Source organism: Aedes aegypti, chromosome 3 (genome assembly GCF_002204515.2).
Source record: "Aedes aegypti strain LVP_AGWG chromosome 3, AaegL5.0 Primary Assembly, whole genome shotgun sequence".
Taxonomy (NCBI): domain Eukaryota; kingdom Metazoa; phylum Arthropoda; class Insecta; order Diptera; family Culicidae; genus Aedes; species Aedes aegypti.
The window spans coordinates 2,724,596-2,739,716 of record NC_035109.1 but is presented as its reverse complement, the minus strand read 5'-3'; the positions used below and the strand labels follow the sequence as shown (position 1 = coordinate 2,739,716).

The following is a 15,121-nucleotide window of genomic DNA, read 5'->3' as shown; positions in this document are numbered from 1 at the left end:
TCGAATTTTCGCGGTGGACGAGGTCAACGGTCAACTCGAGGAGGGTTAGTCTGGCGAGGTTCGAGCTCGGTAGTTCCTGACCGATGTACTCGTTGCAACAGCGTGTATCATTCCGAGGAAAGATGTTTTGCCACTAAGATGACGTGCCATAACTGTGGTGGAATAGGGCATCTGCTGAGAGCTTGCACCCGACCGGTAGCAGCTCAAAACAGACGATATATCGACAACCGAACACCAGCTGAAGAGCCATTGAAAGTGGCAGTAATCGGAGCTAAACCGGAGGCAAACCGAGATGAGGAAGAAGCCAAACAGCCTGTAAGTGAAGTTTGAATTAACTCAAAATGAATATCATTTCCGGGCAAATTTGATGAAATAGATTCTGTACCTCTCATAACATTTTAAATTGAAATAAATCAAATGAATTCGTAACACAAAGTTTGCATTGATTTCAATGTGATTCGACTGACTACATATAGGGGAAGAGCACCAATTTTGACCAAGCATTCATTTTCGACAGATTCATACGATTTTAATTACTTGATTTGAAAGTCCGAATACTGGCATAGCATTCTTGCTCGAAAATTAGTGCTTTTACCCTATTACGCCCGTTCAAGTACTAGTATGCTCGTAGTTCAACATGTATTTTTTGCTTCGTTAGGTACTCGGAGCGAAAAATTCAAGCGAGACTGCAATATCCGTAGTATACGCGCCAACTGACAGTGGAGTAATTCATGCTACCGTTGCCGGTATGCCGTGTGAATTTCTAATCGACTCAGGAGCGCAAGTGAACACACTGACGGAATCGACGTTTGAGCTAATGGTCGGAAATGAGAAGTGTAGCTCAGAGCTACATAACATACAGCCTGGTACAGATCGGCCTTTGAAAGCATACGCGACGTCGGATGGAATACAGGTCCTATGTACTTTTGAAGCCTTCCTGTACATATCGGACGACCGCCCGACGTTGCTCGAAAAGTTTTACGTAGTCAGAGAGTCTCGTTCACTGCTTAGCCGATCTACAGCGACCAGGTACAGTATTCTTCTCCTTGGATTAACAGTGCCGGTTGAACGTAGCAGAACGGATAACAGCAGCAATATTGCAGCCGTTAGCTCCGTAGAACCATTCCCGAAATTCAACATACCCGCTATAAAAATAAACTATGACGATGCAAAACCACCATGTAGGAACATTTACATGAATGTTCCAATTGCCATGAAACACATGGTAGGTCAAAGACTCGAAGAATTGATATCGGCAGATATAATCGAGCGGGTCACGGAAACCATGGATGCATCGTTTTGCTCGTCAATGCTCGTGGTCCCAAAAGGAGCAAAAGATTTCCGTCTCGTCGTCGACTTACGAGGCCCAAACCGGTACATCCTACGTAGTCCATATGCCATGCCTACATTGGATCAAATTCTTGCGAAATTGGATGGCGCGAAATGGTTCTCCACCATTGATTTGTGCAGTGCATTCTTTCATATCGAGCTCGATGAAACATCCCGTCATTTAACTAATTTCATGACAGAGTTCGGTATGTTCCGCTATAGAAGACTTCCGTTTGGATTATGCAATTCTCCTGACATATTCCAGGAAGTAATGGAACGTAAGATTCTAGTCGGATGCAAGGGCGTGTGTAACTACCTTGATGATGTCCTCATATTCGGTGAGACAAAGGAGGAGCACGACAAGAATCTTGCCGAAGTTCAGGAACGGTTGAAGGATCACAACGTAAAAATCAATTATGCAAAATGTGTCTTCGGCAGACAAAAAGTGTCGTTCGTTGGATTCGAGCTAACAGCTGAAGGATGGCGAATCGACCAAGAGAAGATGAATGCGATTAGAAACTTCAGACGTCCAACATCATGTGCTGAAGTTAAAAGCTTTCTCGGCTTGATCACATTTGTCGATAAGTTTCTCGTTCATCGTGCGACAAAAACTGAGCGCCTCAGGTCATTGGCAAATGCAACAGGTTTCTATTGGACAGATGCTGAAGAAGCAGAATTCAAGTCCCTACAAACTGAAGCAGTAGAAGCGATTAGAACACTTGGATACTACAGCAATACAGACAAAACGGAACTCTTCGTCGACGCGTCCGCTGTGGGATTAGGTGCTGTCCTGGTCCAATATGATGCGAAAGGTGCGCCAAGAATAATCGCTTGTGCTTCAAAAGCGCTAGCCGCCTCGGAGCAAAACTACCCACAGGCGCACAGAGAAGCATTAGCGGTAGTGTGGGGCGTCGAGCGTTTCACATTCTATCTTGTCGGTCGACCTTTCATTATACGTACGGATGCTTCAGCGAATGAGTTTATTTACCATTCCAACTATCGCATCGGCAAAAGGGCGTTCTCAAGAGCAGAAGGATACGCTTTGCGATTACAACCGTATGATTTTATAATGGAAAGAATTAGAGGAGAAGACAACGTTGCGGACGCACTATCGCGGTTGATTCGAGATTCACAGGAACAGAAACCATTCGACGATGATAGTGACTACCACGTGTTGTACAGTCTAGATACAGGTAGCATGGACATCACGTTGAACGAAATCGAAACAAAATCCGAAAAAGATGAAGAAATGGAGAACCTAAGATTTGCTTTGAAGCATGACATATGGCCCAAAGACTTGCGCAAATTCGAAGCACACAAGAAAAACCTCCATGTTCTTGGAGCACTAATCAGCAAAGGAGACAGAATAGTATTACCTAAGGACCTTAGGACTAGAGCGTTGAAATCGGCTCACAGTGGCCACATTGGAGAGGTGGCTATGAAACGCATCATGCGAGATTTCTTTTGGTGGCCAAGGATGAGCACAGAAACTGAAGAATTCGTAAAAAACTGTGAGACGTGTGCGCTGCTGTCGCGAAAAAATCCACCAGTACCACTATCCACTCGTGAATTGCCAGAGAGGCCATGGGAGATTGTCCAAATCGATTTCCTGCAAGTTCCGGGGTACGGGTGAATTTCTTATGGTAGTCGACACGTACTCCAGGTTCCTGTTTGTAGTCGAAATGCATCGCACCAATGCTGAGGCTACCAACGCGGCTCTGCAAGAGATTTTTAAATTGTGGGGATTACCCCTCTTAATCCAAAGCGACAATGGACCTCCGTTCCAGAGCTCCGCATTTTGCAATTTCTGGACAGAAAGAGGAGTAAAGGTCCGTAAATCAATCCCACTTTGCCCACAGACAAATGGCCTGGTCGAACGACAAAACCAGGCAGTAATTAAAACATTGTCTGCTGCAAAAATAGAAAATAAGAACTGGAGGAGAGAATTGAACGTTTTTGTGCACAACCACAACACGTTGATCCCACATTCCAGATTAAACGTAACACCCTTCGAGTTGCTCGCTGGGTGGAAATTCAGAGGAACATTTCCAAGCCTCTGGAATGATGGAAACATCGAAGAATTGGACCGGGAAAATGTTAGGGAGAGAGATGCGGAAGAAAAGCTGAAGAGTGCAAAACAGGCAGATCGCGCAAGACAAGCTAAACCATCAGATATTCGTATCGGAGATGTAGTATTCGTGAAGCACCAAAAGAAGTCCAAGACAGATTCAACATTCTCTTCAGAACACTTTACAGTGGTGGCACAGGAGGGCCCGAAGATGGTGATTGTAAGCGGCAATGGGGTGCAGTATGCAAGGAGTGTCAATGATTTGAAAAAGGTTCCATGTTCTGCTAAATCAGCTGTCTCTGTTGGGCAGAGGTGGACACACCACAACGCAGAACAGGGTCACCGAAGCGGAACGCGGAACCAGGATTTCGGTAGGAAAGAAACAACTACAACTTGACTACTGTACGCAACGAGAAAGCTTTAATAAACACGTCTGAACGGATTGAACATCACTTTACGGATGAATGGTAAAACTTTCCATTCTCCCTTTCTTCGCTCACATTTGGCGCGCTCGCCGCCTGCCCTACTGGCGCATGCGTTGCAGCTTCAATCTCCAAATTCTACACATTCAGTGTTGCCGCTTTGCATACGAGGCACAATCATTGCATACTCCAACACTCCTCCTCAATGTTGTCCTCGTACTCGTCCGCATCCTGTCTGCCTTCCTTGCCGGGTTGATCTCCTCCTGCTTCAAACAACGTAATCAACCAACCGGCCAGGTCGTACTCCACGATTACTCCTCCTAGATCGCCGAACTTCCCTCCAGTTATCAGCATCCGAATCCGAGCTTCCACTGTTGGTCTCCGCCACATGCAGCGGCTCCACTTCCTCGCTTGAAGTGTCCGCATCGAAGTATTCTTCTTCATTATCATCGGCTCTATTCGGCTTCATCTCCGAATACCAGCTCACCACACCGACTGGTGAACTTCTTCCCTTCGTTGTCTTCTTCTCGCCAATTATCGGCCGCTGGCCCTCTACTTTCTTCTCAACCTTCGCCAACTTCAGCCGATACAATGACCCCGACTTTTCACCAATTACCACTTTCTTACCAGATGCATCGCAAATATCGCAACCATCCTTCTTAAATGTCACTGAAAAATCTTTTGCCGTCAGTCTGTCCACTGAAACGAGTCCACTCTTCAACGACGGAACGTACAACACGTCGGTTAGTTTCACTTCAACTTTACTTCCGTTTCCGTCTACACCGTACACAACACCTTCGCCACAACCAGCAGCGGTAACCACTTTACCGTTCGCCAACATTACGCTTGGGCCTTTTTCTTCCTTCAGTGACTTGAAAAAGTTCCTGTCGCCCGTCATGTGCCGACTCGCTCCACTGTCAATGTACCAGCACTTTCGCTGATCTACTCCCGCCATGAAGCACACACTGGCACCACCATTTTCGTCTTTCGCTTGCTTCGCATTTTGCTTCACACGCACTCTGTCGTTCGGCGTCTTCTTCTCTTCGCACTCACTTTCTAGCTCCTGCTTCGCTAGCAAAAACGAACGACAGTTGCGACGCAAATGACCGGGTTTATCACAAAAGTAGCATTTCCTCATTGGCGCTCTATTGCCGAGTCCACCCACGCTTTGCACTTCGTTTTGCATTATCACACTTTTCATCGCTTTCGTTACACTCATTTCGCTGGAACGCTCCCTCCGACGTTCGAACTCATCGATCAGCTTTGACTTCACAAGCTGCATCGTGATGTCCACATCCGCACGACTCTCCAACGCCGTGACCAAACCACCGTATGAATCAGGCAAGCTGCGTAGGATCATCGCAATCCGCAGTGACTCCTCCAGCTGTTGGCCTGCATTCGTCAAACGATCGAACAAATCGTCAAGTACAACCAGATGACTCTCAAGGTCACCTTCTTCTGCGAGATTCAACGAGCACAATCTCTTCAACAAAGACACACGCGACGTTACCGTGTTCTTCTGGTGATAACTACGCAACTGATCCCAAAAAGCTTTTGCACTGTTTGCTTCCTTCACCAGTGCAAACTGGTTATCATCAATACACAATCCGATAGTGGCACGAGCTTTCCGGTCGTCCTTCGTCCACTGATCGGTCACTACAGCCGGCCTCGCATCACCGATCACATACCACAGCTCCTCCCTGGTCAGGAGCATCTCCATCCGGAACTTCCATATTTGCCAGTTCTGATTATTCAGTCTAGCAAACGCAAACTTGTTCACATCCGCCATTTTGTCCACGCAAAATCACCACCGCGGAGAAACAACGCACACACACTCACACACGGCGTGATCACTTTCGCTCTCTCGGAACCTTTTTCCTACGCAATCCGGAACCTTCCCTTCGGCACTGCTGGGCCAATAACCTGTTGGGCAGAGGTGGACACACCACAACGCAGAACAGGGTCACCGAAGCGGAACGCGGAACCAGGATTTCGGTAGGAAAGAAACAACTACAACTTGACTACTGTACGCAACGAGAAAGCTTTAATAAACACGTCTGAACGGATTGAACATCACTTTACGGATGAATGGTAAAACTTTCCATTCTCCCTTTCTTCGCTCACATTTGGCGCGCTCGCTGCCTGCCCTACTGGCGCATGCGTTGCAGCTTCAATCTCCAAATTCTACACATTCAGTGTTGCCGCTTTGCATACGAGGCACAATCATTGCATACTCCAACAGTCTCAAGTGTCCTGAATTCTGACGAAGATTGCGAATCCGACGTCCAGCCGGGGGAAACAGAAGCTGACCAAGAAGAGGACTGCAGTCAAACTCGATCAGGACTACGTCGAAGAGAGATCAGAAAACCCGCGAGATTTAATGATGATTTCATTTACCGAATTTTCCAGTGAAGTTTCATTTTCAGTTGGCGAAAATCTATGGAAAATAAAGAAAATACGGATTTAATAATAATTAGAGAATAACAATTACCAGAATGTGTTTTCTTTGGGGCAGTTGATCTAATGGGACAGCATAACGCATACAAACTCCTCTGTACTGAACTAGATCGGAACATTTGGTCGTCATGATAACCGGATCAATAGAGGCTAATTATTCTTCATTACAACCACAATCAGATACAATCATCGAGAGTTGATTCGATGGTCGACGTTTTCCAACTAGTACTTACTCAATAAGGAAACAATTATTGATAAAACTTTCCAACTAATTGGCAGTAATAATTTTCATCCTCCGCTAAATCTTATTTGTAAATAATTTTGACAGTTATCTACCGTGAACTGGTGACGCTATGTGTGACGTTCACCATTCTATGGGGCTATCAAAAATTGCGTCCATGACGTTGAGGAATACATTGTAAGAAGTGTTGCCAGAATTTAATATGTCGTCATGTAAATTTTATTAGGTTAATTTTGAAATTGTAAAATATTAAAAAAAGGAAGGATTTTGAAAGAATTTTAAATTTAACCTTCCAGTCGTCGCGCGGTTGGCCACTGTCAAAACCACCACGCTACTGTTGTGAACATAAAGCGAGGTTTTTCCACCAGTGTTGTACAAAATACAACAGCGCGACGACTGAAGTGTTAAAGAAAGTGATAAAATATCCTGGAAGAGTAGAGAAGGAGAATATTGTGGGAGTATAAACGACTATTATGATTGATAAAAAAATATACTTGGCATCCCTATATGACAATATTAAATAACCTCATATTGGCCTATTGTGAATAACAGTGTTATCGATTGACGAACTTGCGAGATGACCGGAAACTGGAATGAATCGAGAATGGAAAAACTTCCAAGACTAGCGTTGACAGTAGACATCATACGAAACCCGAATGTTTGAGAGAAGCCGATGTGAACGCGAGCATTATATGAAAAGAGCGAAGAGACACCTAAAATAAGAGAAAATTGAGCGCACGAACTTAAAGAAAATTTAGGGATAGAACGAAATTGAGAACAAGATTTGTAAAATAACTCTAGGTAGCGTAATCTCAGAATTAAAAGAGAGAGAGAAGTTGGCCTAGAGAGAGTGTGAAAGAGAAAAATCCGAGATTGAGCTTGATGCCGAACGAAGTGTGATTCGTAGGTCATTCAGTGTTCTATTTCCGAAGCGAGCAGTTGGTTTAATCGGCAGCTCATAAAAAAAAACCAAACAAGATGGCTAAGCGGTACGACAATTATCTGTAATCCAAGAGCGCTCTGACATGATATGATCTCTCAATCTTGAGCATGCAAAGATAATCTTGACAGCTGTTTGGTGGTTTGGACATTTTTGGACCAGACATTTTTTCTATGTTGCTTTACAGAAATAAACACAATGTATAATTGTAAAGCAATTTACCACCGCATTTGGCAATCAAGAGCAGCGAAAAATAATTTTGGAATATTGGTTAACTGTGGTCAGTCTTTGAACTTTCAAGCAATCAATGCTGTAATTGTTGAACAACACGAGCATTTCCGTGTACCACAATGTTGGATTTGTATTATTTATCTTATAAATAACGGTATTTCCAAGAACAAAACCCATAATGTTTTTGTTATAAAGTGACCGGTAAGTTACTCTTGACTTTTTAGAGAATGTAAGGGGTTCTTGTCCACTTAGGGCCGATTTCTTCACCTTCGCTTAAGCTGTAAACCACGTTTACTCAAACGATTAAATAAGGTTTAAGGCCTTAGCGGTGGTGAAGAAACCGCTTGTTAGTGTTTTCAACTGTCCAGTGATTAAAGAAATCAAGACTGTATAACAATTTGTTTCACAAACAGTTTGTTTATCTTCCCAGACTTACCTACGCGGTTTACTTGTGGGACGGTCTTTCCGGCAGTGAACCGCGTTAACAAAGATTTGTACCTTATATCATTTGAGCTAAATGGCTAATCAACAAAATGTTCGTTACGGTGAGAGTGTACGATTGATTGAATTCCCATATGCCACGGGTATTTAATGTACGTGAACATACAGAGCCCGACATGGGGATAGCTGTAGGCACATAATTATTGGATAACTCACAAATATCAAAGCGTAATTATGTGGATGAATTGAAATCAAGAAACATGCTTCTTCTGATTATCAAATAATGAACGCGTGCATCGGTCCATATTTAGATTTTCACTTGTCAAACGTTTGGATTTCCGTGAAGTGTGTGTTTTCGCCAAGAAAATCAAACACATGGATTGCTGAGCTCAAGATGACTCATCTGAGCATCAGATACTGACGAAAAAATGATCACAGAGCTCTAAGATGGTATCTCACAATTCGATTCATATGATGCTCAAAGGATCGAAAGATGGGATGAATAAGCCATTTTATGAGACGTTTCGAATCATATGGTTTCCGTTTGTTTACCAGCTTTGAAAGTTTCTGGCGGGCCGATTTATTTACGTTTCTTCTAGCGCTACATTTGGAAGGAGCATATTCAATAATGGCGCTAGTGGAAATGCAACACAGTTTTTAATGTTCGCATGTAAAATTTAAATCAGTAGGCAAGGAAGATATTTTTCATCTACGTTACCTGTAATACATGTAAACCGGGCAGAAACATGCGCTGAAGGAGACGGCGAAGTCATCGGCAACAAAAATGTGACCAGCGCCATTCAGATATCATGCTAGTTTTTTGAACAACAACAATGAGCGGCCCGCCAGAAAACGTCATTCGAACGTCTCGTAAAATGGCTTATTGTAATGCCTGGTTTGAACTGCAAGATAACTCCAGCTTGCCAACAACAATCAAGGCAGGCTTGTGGAAAACCGCTAGTTTTCTTTTGTTGTGTACTTTCGATCTTTCCTGACAAACATGGAAAAAGGGCCACAGTTTTCTATGCACCAAATATTAATTTTCTTTGGAAAAAGTAAAACCATGCGTTTTTCAATACTTTATATTCAATCAGTTGAAAGGTGCTCACGTGACATTACTTGCATTATGTGCATGAATTGATTTTCATTCAATTTTTGTCACTTTGGATGAAATGCGAAAATGTGTTTTAATCAGTTATGCGCTTTTTCCATGTTAGTCCAATGTTTGAGATCTGGGCTCACAGTGACAGTTCGTGACAGCGGAATCCCGACTCACTATGACGTACAAAAATTGTGTATTGGTTTCTCCCTCCCAGGGACGAAAAACTCATTCGTGATTTTTTTTAAGACAACGGAAATCGTGCATATCTAGTGTATTGATCTAAAAATTGCAATACTAACGACTCTTCTTAAGATGGCAAAATTGCCCCACTTTCCCCTAGACGAAATTCACACGTACCAATGCCACGGTATTGGTTATCTTTATTTCATGTGATAGACAAAAAAATAATAAAAAAAAACTGAACGTAGACTAAAAAGTTACGGTTCATACAAAACTCTACGTTTTCTCATACAAAAAGTGTCACGGAAGGGGAGGGGGTTGAAAATTTTCAATTTTAAGTGTTACGTAACGAATGGATGCAGCCCCTCATCAAAATTATTGTTTATTTGATTGTTTCATGAGTGCGCGGAATTAGGCATTCTTCTGCGCGGAATATGGAAAAGCGTTTAAAAAATGCGCGGAATTACGCAATTTCAACGAGTGAACTATTTCAAAAAATTCACGAATGTAAATTATGGATACAGTTTAGTTTATATTTTTCCCATAATCTAGAATAGATTTGCTAGCGATCCACCCATAAAGCTTTTTTGTTGATGCAATACTATTTTTCAAGTAACCATTTGAATCGTTTTATTCCTTAACTGCGCTGAATTCTCAGATTACTATGAATTTATTTTTTTGAAGATTGATATCAAAAACGAAGAAAGTTCTCAGTTTATATATGTGACAGTACCGTAATTTCGGGTGAAATTGATCATTTTTCACGGTTTTCCTAGTCTGTTTTCTATAATGTTAACAATTCCAAACAACTAAATGCAGGAAAACAAGTACGAAGGTGAGCTTCATCGACTCATGTGCCGAAATTTTCTAACAAATGTCATTTTAGTGTTAACAAATATCTCTAAAATAAAAAATCAGGGGATCTCATTTCGGGGTGAAATTGATCACTTGTCAATACCATTATTGTTAGTTTTCAAAACAACTCTACATGATAAATGTGAGCTCCTTGAATCTGAATATGCTTGTCAAATTCTAAACAATGAAATATTTATATAAATATTGAATACTTGAATTTCAAGAATTACGCGGAAAACGCCTAAATGTATGCTATTTCCTAACGAATTCAATGATATATAACATAAATTCAATTATTTCAACCATTTGAGCTAATTGGTACGAGTTTTGGTAATGAAATCTGGTTTGGGGTTATATCTCAAGCATCCTCACAAACTTTCAGGTTTATGTTATGTTTAACTCCTTGCTTAGAAATTGAAGTTAATAGGTGTTTGTTAATACTGCACCGTGCATGATTTTGAAATTTTACATTATTTTCATAGTAATAACCATTCTTCAACGCAAAAAACTTCACAACACACAATTCGACAATAGTTACGACAAACAACGTTAATTTACTGCAGCTTACATTGATATTTGTGCTCCATTACTAAAAAATAAAATCGTGTGATACGATGATCAATTTCACTCTTCTGATCAATTACACCCGTTTTTACGGTACTCTGAGAACACTTAGGTGAGAGGTAGGCTCTATCCTAGTTGCGGAGCTGTACTTCTGAGAACAAGAATCAAGTTCTGCTAATATAAATACCAGTGAATCAATTGTCACCAAACACGCAGCAACAAAGACATTGTCATCTTCTATTCTTGTTGCAACAATTTTATTCCGCAACATGAGTTTATCATCACTTGAACAGAATATGACAATGATCGATCATCACTTGTGCAGCGATTTTCAGGGCTTCACATTGCAATTTTCGAGAACTTTCTCCGTGTTGTTAAATATTGACAACTATCGAACAGCATCCATAAAACAAATTTGGTTTTGAGTTAAAAATAACTGATTAATCGCGAATAGAAAAGGTTGCAACAATGTTGCGCCCTGTGATTGTCATGACAATTTTGCTTTTGATTGTATCTCTATCCACAACAGTTGGGATAAACGGTTGTGAGCGAGCTTGCTTTGTTGTTTGTTTTTTGTCTGTTTTGATGACAATTTGATTCACTGATAAATACAGAAAACTACCTGGAACTCAATAACAGAATTGATGATCGCCTGGCAGAAAGCCGGCTCGAAGGCTACCTTACAACGTGCAACTCAATTGCAAAACCGTCTTGATAACCTCTATCCAGAGCTTGCAGTTATATATTTCTGCTTCAACTTTGAGAAATTGCATTACGTAAATCATAACAGAAAACACTTTTCTCGAGAACCTGAGTTCCGCAATTGCATTTGAAAATGCAAATGAAGAGCACTATCACTTCGTAGCAGGCATTGCAGGATTCGCTCTCATTTGAGTATGAAGCACGATCAAAGCAAGCAAAAAAAAACATCCCATCTGTTGCGGTCCACGATCGTCATTGTATCGCAAGGTGTAACAAGTCTGATAAATGGAAGCAGCGAGCGAGAGCCCCAATGAGAGAGCGATGATAAAATCCATTTTTCTCGCTTGTTTACCGTTGGGGATAAGTGTTTTTCTTTACTGGCACGATAAACAATCCACGAACCTCCAATAGCAATAGTGTCCCCCAGGCTTGGAGCATGTTTAGAGGGGTTTTATCATGTACTACTATCCCCCCAATCTGATCAAAGTTGTAGCAGTATACGATAAACAGTCTCTCATAACGTGCAGTATGTTATGATAGTTACAGAGAGCGATACGTGAGAGATTCTCTCATTTTTTTCAGGATTCAATCCCTGCTTCGTAGTAGTTAGCCGTAATCGTAATTATAATCTCATTCCATTTAACCGATTATCTTAACAAACAAGAATTTTTCAAAACATCTCGTCCAAGCATAAAACGCTGATTCGGCCGCTGGATGCTTCAGTTGAGTTCGAGTGATTACGGCTTGAAGATGTTATTCCCGGTGCTTGGTGTGTTCCTGATCGTTGGAGGTGGCAGTTTGGCTAGCAGTGTTATACCAAATAATTACAATGTTCAATTCAGCACTGACATCCATAGCGGTAGCGAATCGTACGATGGAACCGTTGAAATATGTTTCAACGTAACGGAAGAAGTTGATCAGCTTGAACTCCATGCAAGGAATCTAACGATCAGGGTTGTCGCTCTGAACAATAAGGACGAAGTTTATGAGACGCAACCAAGTGAATTGCCAAACGGAAATCTACTATTGAAATTAGAAAATTCGCTTCCATCGGGGAACTACCATCTGAAGGTCACTTTTAGTGGTACCGCGTCCGATAGCGATGCCATGTTCAAAGGATCGTACCAGAAAGGTGACGATGAATCTGTCGGGCACTATTTGATGAGCAAACCGAAGAAGTGTGGCTTTCTCGAGAGCCCAAGTGCATTCCCTCATTTCGGCGAGGAACACAAAGCAACTTTCAAATTGTCGGTTGCTCACCACGAGAGTTTCCGAGCGTGGTCCAATATGCCTTTGGAAGATCCTCCCTCGCGACACGATCGAGAAGAATATGTTGTTTCCAGTTTTGGAGAAACTCCCGAGATGCATGTTTTCGATGTGGGATTTTTTGTGGCTGACTTTGGTTCAAAGCATGTCGGTAAGGTGACTGTAGTTGCCCGTGAAGACATACTGGAATCCTTGGAGTATGTTACATCCGTGTGTCGCGATCTGGTGAAGATCATGGATAATCATACTGCTGTTGATTACAACGTGCCTGATTACGCATTGATCGTCGTTCCACGCAAGTTCTCTCATTCCAATTTGACGGAGTTTGAGAGGAAATTTGTAAATGAAAAATTCATGATGTACAATCCGGAAGAGGACGACTTCAACAAATTATCTGCATTTTTGAGATCAGCCGGTAACAATCTGATGCTTCAGTGGTTCGGTGACATGATCGCGCCAGAAGAAGAAAGACTTCTCCAGGCGTTCGCGAACGTTTACACTTACTACAATGCGGAGAAGATTTATCCTCACGAGTTCATGATGATGCACTACCAAGTTGATGTCGTACAAAGATCTCTGTTACGAGACTACGAGAGACCCAGCAGTGTGCTGAACATGTTTTGGCTGATGGTGTTGGACAGCAAGTGGGCGACGGTGATGGAGAATTTGTCGAAGAACAGGCAACCACGGACATTGACAACTGCACAATTATGTTCCGAGGCCCAAACTTTGTGGAAAGATGACTACAATCTTCCGGAAGGTACAACACTCGAATCGATCTTCAACCAATGGATGTATAGCGACGAGGAGCCACCTGTTCTGAATGTGCAACGCGTTTACTCGGAAGGTAAAGTGATCCTTTCGCAAAACGGATCAGAGAAGGTTCTTCCGTACAATTTCGCGACAAAATCATCGCACTTTGATCAGCTGGGACCATTCCAGTGGCTCACTACCAGCAATGAAACTTTGAAGTTTGACGTTCCTGAAGATCATTGGATTTTGTTCAACAAGGAACAATTTGGATTCTATCGCGTTAATTACGATCAACGAAACTGGGAACTGATCATTCAAGCTCTTCAGACGAACGCTTCCAGTATTCATCGAGTGAGTCGGATGCAATTGTTGGATGATGCTTTGCATTTTGTGAAGAATGATCAGCTTGATGTTTCAATACTGTTGAACCTACTGACGTATTTAAGGAACGAAACGTGCTATGATGTATGGTATGATGCGTATATTGTGTTGAAAACGTGGTATTATCGTGAAATGGATCCGCCGCAGGTTGTTAAGGTAGATTATTCTTTCAAAATTCCGAACATTTGAAATTTAATCAACATTTCATTTCTAGGATTTTTTCGTACACATCATTGAGCCATATTATCAGAGTTTTGCGTCGCAGGATATTAACCAATCGAATCCGCAAATGGAACTTCACATTCAATCTAAAATAGCTGATCTTGCCTGTTGGTTTGGTAAGAAGGATTGCTTACAGCAAGCTCGATCTCGTTTCCAACAAGCCGTTTCGAAGAACATACCTGTTGAGCCTAACTGGGCTCGGATGACTTACTGTTACGGTCTTCACAATGCTAGTGATGATGAGTTAGAATGGCTATTAACCAAGAATAAGAAGCAACATTCTTGTCCTATTGCTTACTTGAGGTGCGTTGATAACGAGAAGCATCTACGACGAGCACTGACTGAGTTGAAGAAAATGTCGAACCCCGAAAAAATAGCCGCTTTCGTATCGGCACTAGACGAGAATGGATTTAAACTGTTTCACTCCCTACTGAAAAATGAACCGGATCTGGTGCAAGTTTTGGGATCTTCAACGATCGAGCTTGCTCTGGAGCGCGTCTCAAAGAGCACAAAGAGTTCAAAAACATTGAAGTTGATCGAGGATTTGGAGGACTCTTTGGATCTCCCAGTCACTGGTAAAGGTTCCGGATCACCCGAAACAAATATCTGGGCCAAGCCGGAAGCTGTCGAGTTTATTGAACGTTATATGGCACAGCAGGAAAGTCGCTAGGTTTAGGTGTGGAAGCATTTGACATACTTTGTGGAGAAAATAAATTATATTCTTTATTATCACATAACTGTCGTATTCTTTCAAAATAAAAACTATTTTCTCTAAATTTTGCGACTTCGGCCGAATATTATATTTTTTCTTTTTAAAACGATCCCGACCACAAACCGTCGGCGTTTAAATTCGTCATTAGATAGACTGAGGTTGCGCATCGACAGATCCCAATGCGAGTCCTAAGCTGTGATGTTAAAGTCACCAAAATAGCTTTGGTGAGCGAATTTGACGGATAGCGCCGACAAT

At 42.0% G+C, this 15,121-nt stretch overlaps 1 protein-coding gene and 1 long non-coding RNA gene across 2 annotated transcripts; one reads left to right on the top strand and one right to left on the bottom strand.

Moving 5' to 3' along the window:
- Positions 1–6,219: 6,219 nt before the first annotated feature.
- On the bottom strand, positions 6,220–6,664 carry LOC110678684. Its single transcript, XR_002501837.1, has 2 exons — positions 6,510–6,664; positions 6,220–6,256 (listed from the first exon to the last, which is right to left on the bottom strand). It is a non-coding gene; the product is annotated as an uncharacterized LOC110678684 (long non-coding RNA).
- A 5,582-nt stretch (positions 6,665–12,246) lies between these two features.
- On the top strand, positions 12,247–14,888 carry LOC5567859 (glutamyl aminopeptidase). The gene is made up of 2 exons (XM_021851300.1): positions 12,247–14,088; positions 14,147–14,888. The coding sequence occupies exons 1-2, from the start codon at positions 12,247–12,249 to the stop codon at positions 14,822–14,824; spliced, it is 2,520 nt and encodes an 839-aa protein (XP_021706992.1). The 3' UTR covers positions 14,825–14,888.
- Positions 14,889–15,121: the final 233 nt, after the last annotated feature.